The 26363-nt window shown below is 41.7% G+C and overlaps 1 protein-coding gene across 2 annotated transcripts in view; it reads right to left on the bottom strand.

Moving 5' to 3' along the window:
- Nucleotides 1–24609: 24609 nt before the first annotated feature.
- LOC120997661 (glypican-5-like) overlaps nucleotides 24610–26363 on the bottom strand; it is a 363591-nt gene continuing 361837 nt past the window's right edge. For both annotated transcript variants that reach the window (XM_040427856.1, XM_040427857.1), the window contains one exon: nucleotides 24610–26144. In XM_040427856.1, coding sequence (XP_040283790.1) covers nucleotides 25936–26144 — 209 coding nt within the window. In that variant the 3' untranslated portion in view covers nucleotides 24610–25935. The remainder of the gene's footprint in view (nucleotides 26145–26363) is intronic.

Here is a 26363-nt window from a genome sequence, read left to right as displayed (position 1 = left end):
ATGAGTCTCGATTTCTGTTGAGACATTCAAATGGTAGAGTCCGAATTTGGCGTAAACAGAATGAGAACATGTATCCATCATGCCTTGTTACCACTGTGCAGGCTGGTGGTGGTGGTGTAATGGTGTGGCGGATGTTTTCTGGGCACACTTTAGGCCCCTTAGTGCCAATTGGGCATCGTTTAAATGCCACGGGCTACCTGAGCTTTGGTTCTGACCATGTCCATCCCTTCATGACCACCATGTACCCATCCTCTGATGGCTACTTCCAGCAGGATAATGCACCATGTCACAAAGCTCGAATCATTTCAAATTGGTTTCTTGAACATGACAATGAGTTCACTGTACTAAAATGGCCCCCACAGTCACCAGATCTCAACCCAATAGAGCATCTTTGGGATGTGGTGGAACGGGAGCTTCGTGCCCTGGATGTGCATCCCTCAAATCTCCATCAACTGCAAGATGCTATTCTATCAATATGGGCCAACATTTCTAAAGAAAGCTATCAGAACCTTGTGGAATCAATGCCACGTAGAATTAAGGCAGATCTGAAGGCAAAAGGGGGTCTAACACCGTATTAGTATGTTGTTCCTAATAATTCTGTAGGTGAGTGTACTTCGGTGTTGCATGGACTATTTCCTGGGATTCATACTGTTGAGGTGATCCAGGAGGCCTGGCGACCTTATGAACAGTTTTAAGGACGCTATATGGCTAGCCAGGAACCGGCTTACACTCAGGAAGGAGAACATATCCATCCTGGACTGCCGCAGGCTTATCCACAGTCTGCTGCGGGACTACAGCATCTTGGACGTCGAAGACGAAGAAGAGAACTAAACCCCTCTTCCCCTGTTTTTTTCTGGCATGTGATTTCCGCTCACTACCCACTCCTTCCCATCCCCCTCCCCTCCTCACTGTCTAAATGCTTTGTTGGAAGGTTTTGTGATTGAATAGGTATGTTAGTGTAGCATGCATTGTGATGTATAGTGTAGGTTAGCCTGTGCTTTACATAACAATGCCATGCTCGCAGACGACTGTAAGCAATTTATTAAGTGCTGCCTCGTGACCTGCGCTGTGTCGCAGTACTAAAGTATGTATGTATGACGATTGATCGTAATAAAGGTGTTTTCAATCAAAAAGTGTAAACAGTAAATAATGAGCTCCATGATAGACAATAGGGAGAAAGGAGTCAAAGGTGCCCCGGCTATATGTCTGTAGGGGCCCCTATATGTCTTATGGCAGCCCTGGTTATCCCATTGCTAGCTACCCCTTGTCAGTTACCACATTCATAGTGTAAAGTTAGACTAAAAGGTGTCTGGCTCTTGTCTCATCTGCACTGTCATGGCGGCAGGAGATCCAAGTAGCCTTGTCAAGGGGGAATTTCCAAATAAAGGAGCGGACTGGTGAAATTTCTTGTTAGAGCATGTTATTACATGGCTTGCCTCCAGATATGGATGTCTCTGATATCTTTATATTGTAGTACTAATATAGAAAGCGGAACATGCTATACAATACGGTTTTAAAGGGTTTCGGTCACCTGAAAAATGGGTATTAAGCTGGCTGACATTAGCGATGTGCTAATGTCAGCCGAACATAACTATATTAGTGCCATCTCACTGCCTAAAGCCTTTATTGAGAAAAACAAACTTTTATAATGTGCAAATTAGCCTCTAGGAGCAGGCACCAGCCCTGCTCCTATAGGCTCCGTTTGCCCACCTCTTTTCACGCCCTTCTTCTCTTGATTGACAGGGCCAGGCAGAGCTGCTCTCCTCCCGCCGGCCGTGTCTGCAGTGTGAATGTCGCGCCGTTCAGTATTCGGCACAGGCGCAGTGAGGGAAGGACGCTCGGCGGCTGCCGGCTTCCTAACTGCGCCTGAGCCGAATATTGAACGGCGCGACATTCACACTACAGACACGGCCGGCGGGAGGAGAACAGCTCTGCCTGGCCCTGTCAATCAAGAGAAGAAGGGCGTGAAAAGAGGTGGGCAAACGGAGTCTATAGGAGCAGGGCTGGTGCCTGCTCCTAGAGGCTAATTTGCATATTATAAAAGTTTGTTTTTCTCAATAAAGGCTTTAGGCAGTGAGATGGCACTAATATAGTTATGTTCGGCTGACATTAGCACATCCCTAATGTCAGCCAGCTTAATACCCATTTTTCAGGTGACCGAAACCCTTTAAAACCGTATTGTATAGCATGTTCCGCTTTCTATATTAGTACTACAATATAAAGATATCAGAGACATCCATATCTGGAGGCAAGCCATGTAATAACATGCACTAACAAGAAATTAGACAAACAGTTAAAGGCGTTTTCCAGTCCTCAGGATAGGCCATCAATATCAGATCGCCGGGGGTCCGACACCCGACACCTCCACCGATCAGCTGTTTGAAGAGACCACAGTGCTTCTATGAGCACTTTCTTCTTTTCACTACTTACCTGCCCGCCATCTGCATTGCAGTGGCAAGTGATGTAATTACACCTCCATCTTCCCATTCATGTAAATGGTATGAAGCAGTTGTAGTTACACTCATTCTCATTCAAGTGCGTGGGGATGGAGGAGCTGTAATTACACCTGCTCGTCACTGCAATGCCGATGGCGGACAGGTAAATAGTGAAGAAAACCAGCACTCATATGAGTGCTGCATTCTCTTCATACAATTGATCGTCAGAGGTGCCATGAGTTGGACCCTGCCGATCTGATATCCTGAGAATAGGTCATCAATATTGGAAAACAGACAACCCCTTTAACTGATAAAATTTAAATATGTACATACATATATAGACACCTCATAAATTGTGCTATATATGTTTTCCAGTCCTTAGTCTGGCTATACACATAAGATAGCACGTTATTAGAATGCTCGGAAGGCAAAGAGCTATCACACTTGACCCCCTAAAACACATGCTTACTTGACTCGGATGAGCAATCATGTGCTCTGATTGGAAACACATCTTATCTCCCTGAGAACAAAAGAAAGTCCAACTGCCCGATCATTATATTCCTCTCCATCTGCTTTTGGGGGGAGAGTTGGGATACCACCATACACATTAGATGGTGGTTGGGCGACAAACATCTAATGTTTATGGCCAACTTCAGGCCAATACTGAGGTGGCGCCATAAATCTACCCATCTTCCTGTAAGGCACCACAAAATATCATTAATGAGAGAATAATTTATTGTAGAGAGTGAGACATTTCAATTGACAGCTGAACCTACAACAGATAAAGAATATCTATATCTAAAAATTTACTCAGGAACTGGCCAATTCCTCAAGTTCCTCACATGTTCAGAAATAGAGTTAATGTAATTTCATGGCTTCTCTTGGGCTACTTTCACACTAGCGGCAGGATGGATCCGACAGGCTGTTCACCCTGTCGGATCCGTCCTGCCGCTATTTTGCCGGACCGCCGCTCCGTCCCCTCTGACTACAATGGGGATGGGGGTGGAGCTCCGGCGCAGCACGGCAGTGCACGGCGAAAGGCCGCTGGACTAAAAGTACTGCATATCCGACTTTTTAGTCCGGCGGCCTCTCACCGCGCACTGCCGTGCTGTGCCGGAGCTCTGCCCCGTCCCCATTATAGTCAATGGGGACGGGGGGGGGGCGGACCGGCAGCTAGTGTGAAAGTATCCTAAGTCACTGACACATGTGACATTTGCATAATTCTAAAATTAGAAGACATATAAAAACAAAAAGAAACAAGTAGGTGAGATATTTGTATCTAATCACTATGATTATGATGCTATCTACAACTGCAATTCCCAAAAAAGTTGGGACCCTGTGTAAAATACATTTAAATAAAAACAGACTGTGAAGATCTGCAAATCTCATAGACCCATATTTTATTCACAATCGATCATAGAGCACATATCAGATGTTAAGACATTTTACCATTTCATGAAAAAAACTCATTTAGAACTTGATGGCAACAACACATCTTGAAAAAGTTGGGACAGGGGCATGGCTACCATTGCGTAGCATCCCCTCTTCTTTTAAAGGGAACCTGTCACCTAAAAAACGCCTCCCAAACCACCAGCATTACCTTAAAGTAGCCAGCAGTATGTTCCTAAAGATCCTTTTCTTCCTCCAGCCAGAGGCACAAAAAATTTGAAAAACAAACTTTATTCCCCTGCACGCGCTATGTAACAGCAGAGTTTGAAGTCAAGGGGGCAGCGGCCTCCTCGCTTCAAGTCAAGATAATCACGCCCCCTTTCCCTGCCCCTTCGCTTTTGATTGACAGCCGATAGCTTTCGGCTGTTCAGCAAAGCGGGCCGAGTGTGAGTGCGCGTCAGACGTTCATGTGCGCGGCTGTCAATCAGAAGTGAAGGGGCAGGAAAAGGGGGTGTGGTTATCCTGACTTGAAGCGAGGAGGCCGCTGCCCCCTTGACTTCAAACTCTGCTGTTACATAGTGCGTGCAGGGGATTAAAGTTTGTTTTCAAGATTTTGGTGCATCTGGTAGGAGGAAGAAAAGGATCTTTAGGCACATACTGCTGGCTACTTTAAGGTAATGCTGGCGGTTTGGGAGGCGTTTTTTAGGTGACAGGTTCCCTTTAACAACAGTCTGTAAGTGTCTGGGAAGTGAGGAGACCAATTGCTGGAGATTTGTGAGATAAACGTTGTCCCATTTTTGTCTGATGTAGGATTCTAGCTGCTCAACAGTCCTGGGTCTTCTTTGCTGGATTTTTTGTTTTTATGATGCGCCAAATGTTTTCTGTTGGAATTTCAAATTTTGATTAATCTGACCACAGAACATTTTTCCATTTTGCTTCAGTCCATGTTAAAAGAGCTTTGGCCCAGAGAAGACGGCAGTGTTTCTGGATCATATTGACATATGGTTTCTTGTTAGCATGATACAATTTTAACTTGAATTTGTGGATTGCATTGCAAACTGTGTTCACAGACAATGGTTTCTGAAAGTGTTCCTGAGTCCATGTGTAGTGCTTCAGAACTGGGGGTACTACAATTTTGCATATAGTTTTGTATTATATATTGTAATGTTTCCTGCCAGGAGTGGGAGTTCCAGAAAAGTCACAGGCTGGAGAGGAAGCTCAAGTCAGAGCTCCTGGACTTGGAAAATATTCTCCAGAGAGATCAATCATTATCCTGCCTCAAGTAAAGCCTTGAGAAGCTAGACATCATAGTGAACTATCAGCATTTAGAGACTCCGCTGTGAGATGAGGGACTACAGCTAAAACACCCATCACCAGACTACCAGTAGGTCAGTATTATATAGTGCTAAACTGAAGCCATCCAACCTGCCTCCATATTCCTTACTGCTGCCACAGAACTGCACTTGGAAATTGCTGCTATCGAATATATTTGAAGTTCTATATTGCCTCATTCTTCAAGAGGGGATGCTACAGAATGGTAGACATGACCCTGTCCAAACATTTTGAGATGCATTGCTGCCATCAAGTTCTAAATGAGTTAATTGTCTTCATGAAATGGTAAAATGTCTCACTTTCAACATCCTATATGTGTTCTATGATTTATTGTGAACAACATATAGGTCTATCATTGCCTTCTTTTTTTATTTACATTTTACCCAGAGTCCCAATTGGGTTGGAATTGGGTTTATATAGTCACTCACCCAGAGGAAGACTGACCATTCAAGTGTTAGGGAGGTGGCTGGAGACTCTTTGCTCAAGGTAGCCTACAGCTTTTTGAACTATTAGAGCACTCCTTAACAGGGTCTGCAAAAAATACAGATGATAAGCGCTCTCTAAATGTATTTATGATTGCAAATCATGTCTATACAGGTTGCCAAGGGGCGCATACTCTTTAATCCCCAGGGATCCAGTTCACCCTCAGTCTGCCCTTGCACTTGTGACTTGCTTTTCTTTCTTGCGACTTGATAGACCTACTTTCATTTGCTGTGGTTGGCAAGATGAGAGCGAGGTCCATAAAGCAGCACAAGCCAAACAAAAACCAGAAGGTACATATGGGTTTCCAGCAAATGAACTTCCATTCATAGATTTAAAGAGAGTCGCAGCACTCCACTCCAAAAATGTATTTGACCCTTATTCAACAAAAACATGGACAAGCAACATTTTGACCCCCATGGTTTGACAAAGGCGTCACAAAAACCCAAAGGGGTTGAGACATCACTTGTCCATGTTTATGGAATAAAGGTCGGATATGTTTTATAAGTGGAGAGTGATGCGACTCTTTGGATCTGGTTATACAACCCAGCCATGTGGTGCTTGGGTGGTCCTCATGTTCTGTGTAGGGATTGAGGTAGATATTAGCACTATGTGCTCTGGCATTGCTGACTTAAGCAGAAAGGCTAATTAATATGACTGTTTTCACCAGATACGCCCACATGGCAGCTGCTGACAAGGAACACAAATGGACTGGAAATAAAGCACCAGTTATGTTTCTGCTAGGAACACAAGAGCATGCAAATACACAGACTTTTTCTTCAGGCAGAAAATAAATACATACATATATGGAAAAAGAAAAATTACAGAACAGGAATCGCTTATAGCAAAATCCTAGTAAAGCGATAAGTTGGGGGATTTCTATTGCCTATTGACCAGACTGACCCACCAAAGTACCAGAGGATCCTTTGGTTGCCCCAGGCTGTGATACCATTGTGGGACCCAAAGGTCCAGGAGAAAAAAAATATTTGGAGCTGCCTTGGGATAAAATAAATTACCACTAGGCTCTATTTCTTTAAATCAAAACCTATTAAACTTTATTGGTGATATGGGGGAAATAATTTCCCTTCAGGGGTTGTGGGACAAGAGGCAATCATACATACCATATACTGTATAAAAATAGGCTTTTTAACTTTTTTTCTAATATTGGATTTCAGTAAAAGTCATTGGGGGTCATGAACTCAGGGACGGACTGGCCATAGACCCTACAGGAAAATTTCTCGATGGCCTGATGCCCAGGGGACCGTATGAGCCCTCCTCACAGCTGCCAGCCAGGTAAGTAATTATCTGTGTCGTACCCAGAGTTCATTGAAACTGGGGGCGTCAAGTAGTTATGTACCTGGCCGGCGACCACAGGTGCCCTTCTGATTCCTGAATTCAACTGTATTGCCATCCTTAGGAAACTTGAGTAGGAGGCGAGAATGTGGCAGCTGTTGCTGCCGGCGCCCAAACCCTCCTTACTGCTGCTGGTCAAGTACATAATAATCTGATTCTCTCAGAGGTAATTAACACTGGGAGCATCAGGTACCTGGCCGGTGGCTGCAGCTGCCCTCCTGAAATCAATTGTATGCAGGGGTAGACTGGGAACTTAAAGTGGCACTGGAAAAAAAAACTGAAAGTGGCCCCATGTTGTGGTTGGGTGCAAATTGATGGAAGGCAGAACCAACACAAGTAGTGGGACCAACAATACCATATTGCAGAACAAAATACCGTCCCAGCAGAGCCAAATATCTCAGTGCAACACAATGAACTCCCCCAGCAGCATCAAAAACCACATGGTAGCCCAAAATACCTCCTTTGAAGATGCCCCTCTGTGGTGGTCAACACCAGCTGCCACATTCTCTCCTCCTACTCAAGTTGCCTCAGGATGGCAATACAGTTGAATCTAGGCATCAGAATGGCACCTGTGGTCAACAGCAAGGTACATAACTACTTGACCCCCCCAGGTTTAATTAAATCTGGGAACAACACATATCATTTCTTACCTGGCTGGCAGCTGTGAGGAGGGTCCAGGCGGCCCCCTGGGCATCGGCCCTACAGGGAATTTCCCTGTACAGTTTATGGCCAATCCGCCCCTGATTGTATGGATGCCCTCGGGATGGTAATACAGTTGAATACTGCTGTGGGACATGGTGGCCGATGGCTCCATATGAGACAACTGAAGAAGAACAGAATGTGTGACTATTGATGGCCACCACGGAGGCAGACAATACAATCTAGCTCCTGGCTGGAGAAAATTTCAGTTCTGGCACACGGACAGCAGAAGATGCAATAAATTTATTTAGAGGCGTGTGTTTCTTAATAAATTGGTCAGATCTTTCGCCAGCTGGGTTTTTACTAAGGCTGGTGTGTAAAACGCAGATCTTTAGTAAATGAGTGCTGTTACCATTATACTGCCTTTAAAAAAAGAATAACTACAAGCTGAAAGTTTAATCTATTGATAAAAGCTAATCAATGGCTATGGATTCCTGTACATTTAGAATGCTGCAAGAATTCCGGTTGTAATTCAGGATCGGTACAAGGTAACTAATGCAATGTATTCCAGCTAGGTGCACATCTGTGGCGGATTTCACTGAAAATATGCATCCAGCAGCATTTTGTTCAGTGGAATTATGAAGACCATAACGGAAACCTGACAAACCCCATTGTAGTCGTAGGAGTCCATCAGGTGCCTACACTGGAACAGAAAAATGGAAAATGCACCACAGATGTGAACTGAGCCTTACATATACATGATATTTAGTGCATGTAAGGGGGTGAACTGTAATCGTCCCACACTTACCCCCTTACAAGGACTGCTGTCATGTTTGAATTGTAAATCACCAGGGCACATTTATTACTGTCTTAAATTCAATCAGCTTAAAACTAGGCAAGGCAGAGGAGGCGGCAAATTTATCACAGTGGCTGATGCTGTGTGATGGATTTGGTGCATCTTGCTAGACATGTTAGACATTTCTCTCTTCAGTGGCTTACTACAGACCAGTATCTTGCAATGTTAGTGCAAGTTAGTACATTAGAGGGGTCATTCACAGACCATATCCATGGACATATGGATGCGGACAGCATACGGTGTGCTGTCTGCATTTTTTGCGTCCCTATTGAAATAAATCAGTCTGCATGCGATCCGAAAACAATGTGAATTGCACACAGACCAAAAATGCAGTCATGTAAATGGAGCCTGAAGCTATGACCCTTTCCTAGACTCTTCAAAGCCTTTTAGTAAGGCACGACAAGTGTCTAAAACACAATAAATGAGATGTGCGGCATGCATGCACAAATTGAGCTGGAATTTTGGCACATTGACCTTCGTAAATCTCCTCCACTGTTGTTTAATACCATCGTACACAGTTTCTGAAGATGTTGCATTGTTATTAAGTGCCCCACACAGTCCGGGAACCACATAGTGCATGATGTAGAAGCTGGAGAGCCACTGACTCGATGGTGTCACCTTTTCCTGTGTTAGTTGATAACACCAGAAACAGCGTTTTGCTTGTCCTCCTGCAGGAGAAGGAGGTGGCAGACAGATGGGGCCATTGTCCCGGTGACCTGCACTGACCTGAAGGTACGATTTGCAATGCCAGGTCCGTAGTGCCACAGCATCTGTGGATTGAGGTGTGTCCACTAAGGAGTGAGTTTGGCAGAGTGAGAGGCCTCCACTTTTGGCGCTATCTATTATAGGAATTGATTGGTTGAACTTCTCCGATCCTGGAGTAGACGTCAATCATGGTCTGCCACTCACAAAGGATGAGAAGACTTATACTCTGCATAGTCATGTAATACTTAAAAAGCTATGATTTATGTTAATATGTTACTACAATGGAATAAAAAAAAGTGGAGTTCAATCATCATCTAAAAGATGATCCTGTATTCTCATCATTCTGAGATAATGGCTCACTTGTGTTTTATAGGCATAGATTTAGTGAAGGTTTTAGCAGCGGACATATCACAGAGTCAGCAGCTGCCACACGGTTGATTATGATATCTTTATTCCCCTCATACATAGATAACAGATATGATAGGCACTGGCCTTTCTGCAGATCATGAATCTCCTGCAGCTGGACATCTACTTGACAGGGTTATCTCCGTTTTTCTTTAAATCCCTTAGAAACAGACTTGACAGCTAGTACCATGCCTGCACTGACTGTATCAGCAAGAAGACAACACTAAGCATGATCATAGCTATACATTTTCTGATTGGAAACGGGAACCGGTGGCAGTACAAGTCCTATTTCATTTATTACATCAGAGGTTCCCCATAAATACTGAAGAAGCAGGGACAGAAGCCTCTATTAAATGGTGTTGCAGCTGGCAAAAAAGCTTGCACATATGGCAGCTCAACAAGGGGCTTACTCAATCATTCAGTAGAGTTTACTGTAGCCCTGACCAGGGGTGGGATCCAAATTTTTAAGAACAGGATCCCTACTCAATGGCGGACACGCGGCATCACGACACACATTTGCAGATACATACACCATATATATGCAACACACATGCACATAAATACACCACATACATGGTACACATACATGAATACACATTTAACAACACATGGTATTTTTTTTTTACATGAAGCTACTCCCCTGACCCAGCTCAATCCCCGTCCATATACACCCAATCCTGCTCTGTCACATTTGTCCCCCCACACTGTAACAGTGGCCCTTTTTGCCCTCCACACAGTAAGGATGCCCAGTTAGTGCCTCCTCCCACTAACTAGTGATGCCCCTTAGTGCCCACTACACAGCAAAGGTATCCCCAGACAGTAATGATACCCTCAGACTGTATGATGGCGCTTTCGTGCCCTCACTCAGCATAATGCCTCAGATGCCTTGGGTACAGGGACTGTTCAGAATAGTTCCAATTTCTGTTCAGTGGCATGAAATATATTGGTGCTATATAACCATATCTAAGAAGAAGAAGAAGCACTGTGAAGTCTAGTCACCTAATGTACAGGCAATGTTTCCGCCCTTCATTTTCTGTATTTTGCGAATGGTTCCAATGAGGGACTGAAACTGAAACACTGCTTGCATTGCACACTGGGTTAATAAACCACATTTATTAAAATTTTTGTTAGGTACTCATTTGGTGACATGGATCCGGTAAGCCACTTATGCTGTACAACTGATCCTGATGATTCGGTGAGATGGATCTGGTAAGCCTCTTATCCAGTACAGCTGATCCTGATGTAGCATGGATAGGTGACACTGGCATAGCAGAACTGTTGGCTGCAGTTTAGAACGGATCGTCAAAACCGGAGAGGGGGAGGGGTCTGCCTTTATGTAAAGTCCTGTCTAAAGCCCACACTCCGGGAAGATATAAGTGAGGGACATGAACATGTGGAGTCACTGTGGGTAGAAATACATGCAGGAAAAGACAATAATAAAATACTAATAGGCGTTTATTATAAACCACCTAATATACCAGAGTCCACAGAAAATCTACTACTAAACGAGATAGACGAGGCGGCAAATCATAATGAGGTCGTCATTATGGGAGACTTCAACTACCCAGATATAGACTGGGAAACTGAAACCTGTACATCTCATAAAGGAAACAGGTTCTTGGCAATAGCCAAAGACAATTACCTTTCCCAACTGGTTCAGGACCCGACTAGAGGGACGGCCATACTGGACTTAGTATTAACGTGCAGGTTGGGGTGACACCTGGGAAATAGTGACCATAAAGTAAATAACATTCCAATTATCATTCAAAAGAGTGTTTTTTCAGGGAGTAACAAAAATACCAAACTTAAAAAAATATAAATTTTGCCAACTAAGAGAGGCCATAGGCCTAACTAACTGGGACAAAGTCCTCAAAAATAAAATTACAACCACAAAATGGGATATTTTTAAAACCATCCTAAAATCTAATTGTGAGAAGTACATACCTTATGGGAATAAAAGGTTAAGGAACAATAAAAAACCAATGTGGATAAATAGAACTGTAAAGAAAGCAATAAATTACTAAAATAAAGCATTTAAATCACAAAAACAGGAGGGGAGCGAGGAAGCATTGAAAAACTATAAGGAAAAAAAAAGAAAATGTAAAAGACAAATAAAAGCTGCCAAACTAGAGACTAAGAGATTACCGTAATTGCCAAAGAGAGTAAAACTAACCCTAAAATGTTCTTCAATAATATAAATGGTAAAAAGTATAAATCTAAAGGTGTTGGCCCTTTACAGAATAATGAGGAGGGAATTGCAGACAGCAATGAGGAGAAAGCAAAGCTATTAAATATTTTTTTCTCCACTGTATTCACTGAAGAAAATAAGCTCAGTGGAAAAAAGCGGCACTCACTGAATCTTCACAAATCGGAGCTTTATTTCAGGTTAATACATAGCCGATGCAAGTCACAATTGCAGCAAAGTAAGGCAAGTTGCCTTACTTTGCTGCAATTGTGACCCGCATAAGACTATGTTTTAACCCGAAATAAAGCTACTATTTGTGAAGATTCGGTGAATGCCGATTTTTTCCTCTATTTTTCATGCAACTATTGGTCTGTTTGTTCTGGCTGAGCACCACCTGTTTCACTGCATGGTTGCTGAGAGAAATGTTATCGACATCGGATCGCATGTAGTAGTGCCGACTGTGCTTTCTTTTTGTTGTGAAGAAAATAAACTGTCAGATGAAATGCAGAATGTAAAAGTAAATTCCCCATTAAAAGTTCAATGTTTGACCCAGGAAGAAGTACAGCGGTGTCTTGAAAAGATAAAAATAGACAAATCCCCTGTATCCTAAGAGAATTAAGTAATGTCATAGCCAGACCCTTATTTCTGATATTTAAGGACTCTATACTGACAGGACTATCTGGACTTCTCCAAAGGATTTGACACTGTACCACATAAAAGGTTAGTATATAAAATGAGAATGCTCGGACTGGGAGAAAATGTCTGTATGTGGGTAAGTAACTGGCTCAATGATAGAAAACAAGGGGTGGTTATTAACGGTACATACTCAGATTGGGTCACTGTCACTAGTGGGGTACCTCAGGGGTCAGTACTGGGCCCTAGTCTGTTCAATATATTTATTAATGATCTTGTAGAAGGCTTGCACAGTAAAATATAAATTTTTGCAGATGACACTAAACTGTGTAAAGTAATTTACACTGAAGAGGACAGTATACTACTACAGAGGGATCTGGATAGATTGGAGGCTTGGGCAGATAAGTGGCAGATGAGGTTTAACACTGATAAATGTAAGGTTATGCACATGGGAAGGAACAATGCAAGTCACCCGTACATACTAAATGGTAAAACACTGGGTAACACTGACATGGAAAAGGACCTAGGAATTTTAATAAACAGCAAACTAAGCTGCAAAAAACAGTGTCAGGCAGCTGCTGCCAAGGCCAATAAGATAATGGTTTGCGCTCCTGAACATAGAAGCCCAATGGCTTAGGTAGGTTTAGCGTAGGACCCGCCTGACCTAAGACCACCTTGGCACTGGGTAGGTGGGCACAGATGTGTTTTGATCAAAATATATTGGCTAAGTGTCTCAGATTTTATTACATCAGAGTGAGGGCTTGGTCCATATATAATGCCTGCCTCTATTTTGTTAGTGCATTCTTTTTTTCTGTGATTTTTTTCATTGCATCAAAGGGGTCACAGATGCCCGTGATGAGAACATATTCCTACCACTTTACAAATCAGACCACACATGGAGTACTGTGTACAGTTCTGGGCTCCTGTGAACAAGGCAGACATAGCAGAGCTAGAGAGGGTTCAGAGGAGGGCAACTAAAGTAATAACTGGAATGGGGCAACTACAGTACCCAGAAAGATTATCAAAATTAGGGTCATTCGCTTAAAAAAAAAAAAAAGACGACTAAGTGGCGATCTAATAACTATGTATAAATATATCAGGGGTCAGTACAGAGATCTCTCCCATCATCCATTTATCCCCAGGACTGTGACTGTGACGAGGGGACATCCTCTGCGTCTGGAGGAAAGAAGGTTTGTACACAAACATAGAAGAGGATTCTTTACGGTAAGAGCAATGAGACTATGGAACTCTCTGCCTGAGGAGGTGGTGATGGTGAGTACAATAAAGGAATTCAAGAGGGGCCTAGATGTATTTCTGGAGCGTAATAATATTACAGGCTATGGCTACTAGAGAGGGGTCGTTGATCCAGGGAGTTATTCTGATTGCCTGATTGGAGTCGGGAAGGAATTTTTTATTCCCCTAAAGTAGGGAAAATTGGCTTCTACCTCACAGAAGTTTTTTTGCCTTCCTCTGGATCAACTTGCAGGATAACAGGCTAAACTGGATGGACAGATGTTCTTTTTCAGGCTTGCAAACTATGTTACTATGTAGTAACCAAACAGTAGACACAGATATAGCAGAGCTGAACTTACAGATGTAGCCGAGCCAGATGACTGGTATAGCAGAGCTGAGCTGAAGGACCCCAAGTAGCAGGACTGGGACTATGCACACATCTGTAATTTTTGCAGGTCTGTGTGTCCTATTCTTGTCCATATTGTCGACAAGAAATGTCATATTTGTCGATAGAAGTGAGAAAAATGCAGAATGCACGTGGAAGGTGTCCATATTTTGCACATTTGTGGTTTGCAGACCGAAATATGGATACAGTCGTGTGCAGGAGGCCAAAGAAGCATTTGTTTAAGTCAGAAAAAAAATCCATGAAACTTCTTTTATTAATGTGATGGAATGTGGAAATCCGGCAAGGTATTGATAAGGACTAGAAACATAGAAACATAGAATGTGTCGGCAGATAAGAACCATTTGGCCCATCTAGGCTGCCCAATATATCTGAATACTATGGATAGCCCCTGGCCCTATCTTATATGAAGGATGGCCTTATGCCTATCCCATGCATGCTTAAACCCCTTCACTGTATTTGCAGCTACCACTTCTGCAGGAAGGCTATTCCATGCATCCACTACTCTCTCAGTAAAGTAATACTTCCTTATATTACTTTTAAACCTTTGCCCCTCTAATTTAAAACTGTGTCCTCTTGTGGTAGTTTTTCTTCTTTTAAATATGCTCTCCTCCTTTACCGAGTTGATTCCCTTTATGTATTTAAAACTTTCTATCATATCCCCTCTGTCTCTTCTTTCTTCCAAGCTATACATGTTAAGGTCCTTTAACCTTTCCTGTTAAGTTTTATCCTGCAATCCATGTACTAGTTTAGTAGCTCTTCTCTGAACTCTCTCTAGAGTATCTATATCCTTCTGGAGATATGGCCTCCAGTACTGCGCACAATACTCCAAGTGAGGTCTCACCAGTGTTCTGTACAGCGGCATAAGCACTTCACTCTTTCTACTGCTTATACCTCTCCCTATACATCCAAGCATTCTGCTGGCATTTCGTGCTGCCCTATTACATTGTCTTCCCACCTTTAAGTCTTCTGAAATAATTACTCCTAAATCCCTTTCCTCAGATACTGAGGTCAGGACTGTGTCAAATATTCTATATTCTGCCCTTGGGTTTTTACGCCCCAGGTGCATTATCTTGCACTTATCCACATTAAATTTCAGTTGCCAGAGTTCTGACCATTCTTCTAGTTTTCCTAAATCCTTTTCCATTTGGCGTTTCCCCCCAGGAACATCAACCCTGTTACATATCTTTGTGTCATCAGCAAAAAGACAAACCTTCCCATCGAGGCCTTTTGCAATATCACTTATGAAGATATTAAACAATATTGGTCCCAGTACAGATCCCTGTGGAACCCCACTGGTAACATGACCTTGTTTTGAATGTTCTCCATTGACTACAACCCTCTGTTGTCTGTCACTCAGCCACTGCCTAATCCACTCAACAATATGGGAGTCCATGCTCAATGACTGCAGTTTATTGATAAGTCTTCTATGTGGGACAGTGTCAAAAGCCTTACTAAAATCTAGATATGCGATGTCTACTGCACCTCCACCGTCTATTATTTTAGTCACCCAGTCAAAAAAATCTATAAGATTTGTTTGACATGATCTCCCTGAAGTAAACCCATGATGTTTTTCATCTTGCAATCCATGGGATTTTAGATGTTCCACAATCCTATCCTTTAATAGGGTTTCCATTAATTTGCCTACTATTGATGTCAGACTCACTGGTCTATAGTTGCTCGATTCCTCCCTACTACCTTTCTTGTGAATGGGCACGACATTTGCCAATTTCCAATCTTCCGGGACGACTCCTGTTACTAATGATTGGTTAAATAAATCTGTTAGCGGTTTTGCCAGCTCACCACTAAGCTCTTTTAATAATTTTGGGTGTATCTCATCAGGCCCCTGTGACTTATTTGTCTTCACCTTAGACAGCAAACTTAGAACATCTTCCTCTGTAAAGATACATGCATCAAATGATTTATTAGTCATCCTTTCTGGTGGAGGTCCTTCTCCTTTTTCTTTTGTAAAAAACTGAACAGAAATATTCATTAAGGCAGTCGGCTAGCCCTTTATTCTCTTCTACATACCTTCCGTCCTTTGTTTTTAATTTAGTTATTCCTTGTTTTAATTTCCTTTTTTCATTTATATATCTGAAGAATGTCTTATCCCCTTTTTTCATAGACTGAGCTAGTTTTTCTTCTGCCTGCGCTTTAGAAGTTCTTATAACTTGCTTGGCCTCTCTCTGCCTAATCTTGTAGATTTCCTTATCTTCATTGCTCTGGGTTTTTTTATAATTACAAAATGCTAGCTTTTTATTTTTAATGATTTGGGCCACTTCTGCTGAGTACCACAGTGGTCTCTTCCTTTTTTTGCTTTTACTGACAAGTCTAATGCAATTTTCTGTTGCCTTCAATAATGCACCTTTTAAGTAGTCCCATTTCTCCTGGACTCCATGTAATCCGTTCCAGTCTGATAAGGACTCATTTATGACTAATTTCATTTTTGAAAAGTCTGTTTTTCTAAAATCTAAAACTTTTGTTTTTGTGTGGTGGGACTCTTTCACAGTTCTTATATTAAACCACACTGACTGGTGATCACTAGATCCCAAGGTTTCGCCTACAATGACATCATATACCGAATCCCCATTTGTGAATACCAAATCCAAAATGGCCTCCCTCCGGGTTGGCTCCTCAACCACTTGTTGTAGAGATAACCCCAGTAGGGGGTCATTTATCAGTTAAGGTTGTTTTTATGTCAGTTTTAAGTCTGGCTTTGCTTTGTGTGCCTGCACCAAATTTATGAACCGGTGCACCTTAATTATATATGTGGCGTGAGTGTAATGTGGTTTACACCTTTAGATATAAAAGTAGACCAGAAAGGTGCCTGGTATGGGTAGCAACTTTTGCAAAAGTCACACATAGTAAATAATCCATGATCCTGGTCTAATCTCACGAAATGTTGCAAAAATGTTGCAGTTGCCATGACTTGTGACTTTTTTACGCCACAAAACTGACATATCTGATTTCATAAATGACCCCCTTAAGAAAGCTGAATCTAGAAACATAGAAAATGAAACATCCGAAGCCAATTAGCATAAAACTTTGTTCTAATACCTTATGGACCAGGAGCTCCGTACAGTGTTAGAATGTATTGGATCTGATGAGCCAAAGTTATTGCTTTGCGAAGTCTCGCGAGACTTTAAATACATTTTTACTGTAAAAAAACATTTCCCGAACTCGGGTTCGGTTCCAAGTGAAATGTTTTTTTACAGTACAAATGAATTTATTAAGTTATTGTGCGAAGTCCCGCGAGACTTCGCGAAGCAATAACTTCGGCTCATCGGAGCCAATACATTGTAATACTGTATGGAGCTCCTGCTCCGTACAGTATTAGAACTAAGTTTTATGCGAATCGACTTCGGATGTTTCATTCGAAGTTGATTCGCTCATCCCTAGTTCTGGGGTATAGAGTTACAGGTTTGTTACTGTACCATTCACAAAGTGTAGGGCAGTTCTGAATTGACTAGACACACTGGTCCCTCGTCCAGCGTAGATGTTCCCTGGCCCATGCAAGACAATGACGCCTGTGGTCGGGTACCCTTGCAGGTCGTCTAGAATGCAGACCACGCTGATGTAAACGGTTTCTAATGGTCTGACATGACACTTGGGTATCTCCTACCTCCCTTAAATGTGACGGGAGTTGTGTGGCATTCATCATCCGGTTCCACAGGACTGATGAAGCTGTCATCAGTGTGAGATGTGGCTAAAGGACGTGCACTTCTATGCCTTTCTGTGACTCTCCCAGTCTCTCTGTATCTCTGTTGCAACCTGCAGATGACACTCTGTAACACTCTAAGCTCAGTGGCCATCTGAGAACATCCTGCTTGAAGCCTCGCAATGGCGAGATACTGTTGGTTAATTTTTAGGTGTCGTCTTGGTCTCATGATGTCAAAATGTGAACAGCGTGATGAGGAGGACTGTTTATATACCAGAAAATTTACCTGCCGTTAAGCTCCTTAAAAAGTACTGAAACATTGAACAGTTGGACATTCAAAAAGTATAGACAAGGTCACATTAAAGGGAACCTGTCATGTGGATATTTGATTATAATCTAACTAATTATATACAATCATTAACTACTAAAAAGTGCCTTAGATGTATTCACTTACTGGTGTGACAGATGGTTACCTCATAATATACAGTCGTGGCCAAAAGTTTTGAGAATGACACAAATATTAGTTTTCACAAAGTTTGCTGCTAAACTGCTTTTAGATCTTTGTTTCAGTTGTTTCTGTGATGTAGTGAAATATAATTACACGCACTTCATACGTTTCAAAGGCTTTTATCGACAATTACATGACATTCATGCAAAGAGTCAGTATTTGCAGTGTTGACCCTTCTTTTTCAGGACATCTGCAATTTGACTGGGCATGCTCTCAATCAACTTCTGGGCCAATTCCTGACTGATAGCAACCCATTCTTTCATAATCACTTCTTGGAGTTTGTCAGAATTAGTGGGTTTTTGTTTGTCCACCTGCCTCTTGAGGATTGACCACAAGTTCTCAATGGGATTAAGATCTGGGGAGTTTCCAGGCCATGGACCCAAAATGTCAACGTTTTGGTCCCCGAGCCACTTAGTTATCACTTTTGCCTTATGGCACGGTGCTCCATCGTGCTGGAAAATGCATTGTTCTTCACCAAACTGTTGTTGGATTGTTGGAAGAAGTTGCTGTTGGAGGGTGTTTTGGTTCCATTCTTTATTCATGGCTGTGTTTTTGGGCAAAATTGTGAGTGAGCCCACTCCCTTGGATGAGAAGCAACCCCACACATGAATGGTTTCAGGATGCTTTACTGTTGGCATGACACAGGACTGATGGTAGCGCTCACCTTTTCTTCTCCGGACAAGCCTTTTTCCAGATGCCCCAAACAATCGGAAAGAGGCTTCATCAGAGAATATGACTTTGCCCCAGTCCTCAGCAGTCCATTCACCATACTTTCTGCAGAAGATCAATCTGTCCCTGATGGTTTTTTTTGGAGAGAAGTGGCTTCTTTGCTGCCCTTCTTGACACCAGGCCATCTTCCAAAAGTCTTCGCCTCACTGTGCGTGCAGATGCGCTCACACCAACCTGCTGCCACTCCTGAGCAAGCTCTGCACTGGTGGCACACCGATCCCGCAGCTGAATCCTCTTTAGGAGACGATCCTGGCGCTTGCTGGACTTTCTTGGACGCCCTGAAGCCTTCTTAACAAGAATTGAACCTCTTTCCTTGAAGTTCTTGATGATCCTATAAATTGTTGATTGAGGTGCAATCTTAGTAGCCACAATATCCTTGCCTGTGAAGCCATTTTTATGCAACGCAATGATGGCTGCACGCGTTTCTTTGCAGGTCACCATGGTTAACAATGGAAGAACAATGATTTCAAGCATCACCCTCCTTTTAACAGGTCAAGTCTGCCATTTTAACCCAATCAGCCTGACATAATGATCTCCAGCCTTGTGCTCGTCAACATTCTCACCTGAGTTAACAAGACGATTACTGAAATGATCTCAGCAGGTCCTTTAATGACAGCAATGAAATGCAGTGGAAAGGTTTTTTTGGGATTAAGTTAATTTTCATGGCAAAGAAGGACTATGCAATTCATCTGATCACTCTTCATAACATTCTGGAGTATATGCAAATTGCTATTATAAAAACTAAAGCAGCAACTTTTCCAATTTCCAATATTTAAGTAATTCTCAAAACTTTTGGCCACGACTGTACACACAAAGAGGCCACATGCCGCATGCTAATGAGCAGATTTGAGTCCAGCGTGATGTCAGTGAGTCCAGCGTGTTTTTTTTAATTCAGAGCTATAGCCACTCCCCTGCCCACCTGCTGCTGATTCATATGGAAAATAACTGTCAGCAGCAGGCAGGTGGGGAGAGTCAGGAGCTCATGAATATTCAGGACTCCTCATTATGAGCTGGAGCTTTTCAATACAAGATGTTGGCAGATTGACTGGGTCAATTAAAGAAAGTGACCCAGCATTTTGCTAAGAGAATCAGTCACTTATTTATGTTGCCCTTAGTTAGGACACCATAAAAATGGTGACAGGTTCCCTTTAAGTTCACCTGTAAAGGTTAGAGTGCATTTTAGGTTCATCTTGAAATTTCACCCAGAAGACAAATATTATAAACAATGGCCAGCTCACAAATTAAAATATAAAAACACAATTTATTACACCATTCACAAAATTCATGTCATGTAAAATATCTGAAAACATCTAATTCATGCCAAATAATCACAGTCTCGGTCCCTTTTAACATCCGATTGCGGAGCTTACGCAAAGGGGACTAGAATCAGTTCACACAGTGCTCTTAATGTAAGTTCTTAATTAATCTTGATATGCATTCTTTGTTCCTGGTCATATCAGTTCCTATACTATTGCGTTACTCAGTATGGCACAGTTAATATGGAGCACTCTGTTGTAGCAGTAGAGGATAATCAATGTAGTAAGATGGATATGTTGCAATTATTCGTTACAGCAGAGGAGAGGTTTTGCTTTGAATATGTAATGTGGATCTCTATAGCGCTTCTTACCAATACCAGGGTCTGTCAGCTCCGCCGTACTGCCTCAGGCAATGTTAGATGTATTTGGTGTAGATGTTCAATATGAGCCTGGTTTAGCTTTGTTGGGGTCCTCACTGTTAGCTGCTGACTGCTGAAGTTTGCAGTCTGTGCTTATGCCGGCATTTATCCTTGGCGCATGCGGGGTCTCAATTTCTAAATTTGGCATGAATTCGATGTTTTTAGATATTTTACATGACATGAATTTTGTGAATGGTGTAATAAATTGTGTTTTTATATTTTAATTTGTGAGCCGGCCATTGTTTATATTGTTTCTAAATCAGCTAAGTGGTTGTAGCTGGCCGAGCTCCACTCTGGTGAACTCCTCAAATCCATTGTATTCCACAAGACAAATATCCCTAACTTTTTTTGAGTAGTGTATTTAAAGGTTTCGATCATGTCCCACCTTTCCCAGGTGTGTGGGAGCCGAGGCTCTGTTTACACAGTTGTCAGTTTCAGTTATCACGAGGCACATATGTAGGAAGCCTAAAATCTTCTAGGACATTTTTTTTTTATTCCACTTTTGATTTTCATAATATGATCTGAATGAGGGGTTCCTATAAAATCCATTAGTATATCACAGATTGTATTGTGTTCTATGTAAGGAATAAAACAAAGGTAATCTTGTGGTTTGTTTTTTTAAAGTCTTTATTTATACATTATTATATAATAAAACTAAACAACTGATTTTTATGGTGTTATGACCACAAGGGAGCGATGCTCTATAGAAGTCTATGGATATATCAATGTATCAAGCCAGAAGGCTTCTGTCAATCATGTTAATAAATACAGTGATGTAGAGATAGGAACTTTTCTGTTGAGATTAATGTGTCTATATTGTAACAGAACACTTAAAAGAAAAGACGGTGTAGATGATTTATGTGCACATGAGGAGCTCTGGAACAAGAATAAATTTTAAGTCTAACATGGCAAGTTGCTTTGTGGAATAAGGGATTAAAAGGAGGGAAGACCTAATGGATAAAGAAAAATGCAGGTTATGTCATCAGTCACAATTTTACTCTTCTAATTTCCTCATTGGGGTTATTTTGCTAAAGACTGGTATTTCAAATGCGCCAGCCTCTTAATAAATATGTCGCATCTGTGAGGTCCATGTGCCAAAACCTGAAACCTACGCCAGCTAGATGTAGTTTTAATTGATGCTAGTTTTCTGGCATAAACTATATAAAATGTGTTGGGCTGCAGAGGACCTGTCCCTTTCGCTAAGCCCCACCCACTTACAAAAAAAAACAAAAACACGAGAGTGGTGTAAAAACTAAAAATGTTTGAGCAAAAATTGCACCAAAAAACAGGATGTCCTTGTAATTGTCCTTTGCAGCTCATCTCACTGTAGGGTCTCATCCATTCCCTTCTGCTTAGTCTGACATATGATCAGATATGGACTGAAATGTGTAGTGTGGGCTGATGTCTCTGCTCAGTCCTATTTTGGGGCAAAGAAGAACAATTCAAATGGGCTTTGAGCAGCTGCCTGACACATGGTGAACACTGTGTAGCCAGAATCCTGGCAGTCTTTATCAGAATTAGGAAATAATATATGATATTTTATACAATTTGTTGTCTGCCCAAAACAGGCATAAGTAGTGGAGCCAACTCAGCTTCCAACGTACATCCATTACTGTCTTTGATTAAAGGGGTTATCAAAGATCTATTATGCCCCTCCATATGCCTGGGCCGCTCACAGAGGTTGTACTTACCTCGTCCCACGGGGACAGACCTCCCTAGTGTAACCCACGATGCTAGGGAGGCTCGTTCCCGTCATCAACTGCTATTGGCTGCCCCCTCCGACACCGAATGTTTTCATCTGCGCGATGGGGTGATGCAGCGGAGGCCGTGCCAGCATCAGAAACGAAATGGGTGACAGGGAGTAAGGAAAGTATGAGGGTCCCGTGCATATCTTGGATAACCCCTTTAATGATCCAGGGGTATGTGTCTCAAAGTCGTAAAGGACACCTAACATCTACCGTTAATGACACTTGATAGTTCACAGTGATGCACTTTTTATTGGTCACGTAATTTTGCCCTCTCAATTGTACAACTCTTCAATCATTTTCTACCAGTAAATTAAACAGAAACCCATAGAAGTGAATGGAGAGCACTCTGCATGTGTGGCCAAAGCACCAATTACAGTAACAGTGATCCGAGCACTGTTCTCAAGATAGGAGAGGGTTCTAGAGGTAGGACCCACATCTACTGGAAATTTATGGCATATCCTGTGGTTGTACTGTAAATGTACTCTAAATGTAAAGGAGGTTTCTAGAACTTAGATATTGATGGCCTTTCCCATGATAGGTCCAACACTCTGCACCCCCACTGACTGGCTGGACAGCCACCAGTGCTGAACACTATACAGTGTATGGGATTGGAAGCAGAAGGTTCCTTGCCCTTTGAAGTGGCTGTGCTGGTATACCACATATCAGCTCTTCCTGTGCCGGTGGCAGTCCAAAACTCTGACCTCACCAATCTGATACTGATGACATATCCTTAGGATTTTTAAGCTATGAGCCTTCCATGTCGTAGTGTGCCAGCGCCGGTCTTAACTCTAGAAGACCTCAGAGGTGAAATGAAATATTAAGAAGAGTTCTTCATACTGGTTTGATTCTTGCTCTTCAAATTCACTGTCATATCCTAGAAACCTCCATACAGTATGAAGCAACAGTGCTTAGTCTGGCTTCAGTGACTTTACTGTACTGTGTGAATGGCTCCTGAGGGAGCATGGCCTAATGTAAAATGAAGTAACTATCTCTATCTGTTCCCTATCTGCATCAGTGGCCATGTGTCTTGTCATTGTAAGGCTCGATGTACTATTGCGACTTACATGCAGTGTATATTGGGTATATTTATGGAGATTGGTTTGAATTTTAGGAGACTGAACATTGAGCAAAAACAATAAAATGTTGATTTAGGAGATAATAAAAAAACAGGCCAGAGCAGAAGAGGACAATATGTACTAATGGGACCATCAGTATAGTCATAATGGGGCATTTCTGGGGGTCATGCAAGACAAGAGAAGAGTGTTGGTGTAAATGGATACTGCAGTGGTATCTGCTTATCGCACAGTGGCATATTCACCATAGAAGTGGCTCTCGCTGAATAAGTTGTCCATATTGCGTCCTGCAAACCATACATCCGCAAAATATGGACATTTTCTGCGTGCAGTCCGCAATTTTCTCACTCCCATGTGCAGAGAGGTAGGGATTTGAGGCTAGGACGGCTGTTTTATTAGACTGAACCAGGCACCACATTCACAGTATATTTCTTATAGTGAGATATCAGATTGTCATCGCTATAAGAATCCAGGATTATGTATTTCTGCCGTTACCCTATTGTGTACAGATTTTATGTATGTTACTGTATCTGGAGTACTGCAGCTTTATGTAAAAGTGAGCTTTCACGAGCAGGACAAGGGCTTCTTTCTTCTTACTCCATTCCAAAATGCTCTGTACAATTGCTTTTTTTTTGAGGGCCATAGCAAAATAAAAGGAAAAACTCCCTTCATATGAGGTGAGGGGTCACAGTAAATCCCTCTTCAGTCCCTTATTACAATCACAATCACTTCTAAATGTATTGGGTTTGCAGTTTTTCATCCAAGTGTAATAACTGGAATATTTTATTACTGAGGTGATAATGAAATTTCGGGTACACAACTCAATTTAACCTGATGGGTCTGAATGTGGCATGGCTCTAATTTCAATCTGAAATGGCAGGCACAGAGACAGTGCGTGTAGCTTAGATGACCTAAACAGAGGTTGTGCTAAACCTAATGAGAACATTGCAAATTGCAGAATTGCTGATATTGGTATGCTCTATCGGGAAGTGATATTTTTTGAAGAAACTTAGCGGATCATTTATTAAGACCAATATTTTAGGCGCCGGTCTTAATAACCAATTGGTTATCACAGATTTAGTCCATTAATACAAACCTCTCATTGTTTTCTATGGGCAACACCGTTTTATTAATAACTGAACCCAAACTTGATTCGGATTTGCTCAACTATGCCTCTTGAATATTATATAAATCATGTCTATTGCTTAAAGGCTATGACTACCTTTGGGGGCAATGTTTTTATGAATACTCATAATATGAATATTTTACTCATTTTGGGCTAAAAATAGTTTTCTCAATTTGGTTAAACATTGACAGTAGTTTCTTTTCCTACAGGGTTACATTAAAGCCTTGCTGCAGATCATCTTAGTTTCAGGTTTACACTGAGCCCCATGGCTGTTCTGAAGTGTGTAGTCCTTACATCTGAATTCCTGACAGCTTACATTTTTATTGAACAGATAAGAATATGACTTAAGTAGATGTTTGTAAGCTGATAGGAGTTCAGAGACAGGGGCTATACATAGCTGTCAGAACAGCAATAAAACCAAGCTAGGCTGAAATGTAACCCTGTAGGATGAACACTACGCAAAACTTTCTTTTTTTTTTTTTTTTATAAAGACGAATGGAATATTTTTTTTTTATCCCAAAAGGTATTAAAATGCAATCATAAAAAATTGCCCCTAAAGGTGTTCGAAGCCTTTAATTTCCAGGTTGTAGCAGGGTAGACACCAGATTTTGAATATTTTCCACTGCCTAATCCACCTAATTATGAATTCAAATTATTTCTGAATTCACCTAATCCCCTTTAATATGAATGTTTAAGACCTTACAATCCCCCTACCTTGGCAGCTATCATACGCCTACATAAAATAGAAATCTAGACAAAGCCATACGTATTAGTTCCATATAGAAATAAAAAGAAGGCAACTGATATACAATAACACATTGAATGAAGTACACAGGCATTTGCTGGTTTTAAAAGTGAAGGAAAAGTGACAAATATCAAAGAGGAGAATTCTAGAGGTATCTGTAATACGTGAAGCTTAATGGCTTCTAAAGTGCATAGAAACTCATACGTCTGACACACACGGCATAGAAATGTATCATTCCAGTTCTACTCTGTCCGTTTATTAACAAGGCAGGTTTCTCTACATTATTAGATTAGGTATTGGACTGTGAGCGTTCATCCATTGTGACTTTGTCCAAGTTTCACTTCCTCATCGTAAATCACATTTGTGAAACCGATCCGCTTAATAACTGAGAGTTTGTTTTCATGTTGCTTGAGGTGTGAGAGTTGTTTATTATGTGTCACCTCGATCCTTACCGCTCCCGAGACATACGTCTAGCTTGCCAGCCTGTCATCCCATTTCAACGGTGGGGTGACTCATCCAAGGTCATTCAGAGCTTGGCTCATGCCGTCTCTTCGTGTTTGTCCTAAAAAAAAGCTACTATTTTACTTTGCTTGAATAAGGCTTCAAAGGATTTTTGAGCAGATTCTTAAAATGTAGCACTGCAAACCCGTGATAAAAACGGACACGTAAAGAACAAGGCAGCCATAATTAAAGCCAAAGAGCCATGGGATCTGCTGGTGGCATTTGAGGAATTCCTTTGTTTAGGTGGTATCCTGGTGGCTCCTGGGTTTAGGTGGACAGGATCTTTGGCCGTTGCGTTGACGATGCTGGTTTCATATATCCGCCTCCTTGTGTCTGAAGAAAAATATTGAAAGGCACTTCAATTATTAAGTTGTCATATAATAAAGTAAAATGGACATATAACTTTACAATACATTAAGCCCTGTACAGGACAATAATTCTGAAGACCTGATTTGTAGAGATTACAGCCTGTGAGATGTTAAAGAAAATGGAAAAAACATACATAAAAAATGGGTCACCTATGTTACTTTTTATGTCATCAAAGCAATGGGG

This window comes from Bufo bufo, chromosome 4 (assembly GCF_905171765.1).
Source record: "Bufo bufo chromosome 4, aBufBuf1.1, whole genome shotgun sequence".
NCBI lineage: Eukaryota > Metazoa > Chordata > Amphibia > Anura > Bufonidae > Bufo > Bufo bufo.
This window is presented reverse-complemented; position numbering and strand designations above follow the sequence as displayed.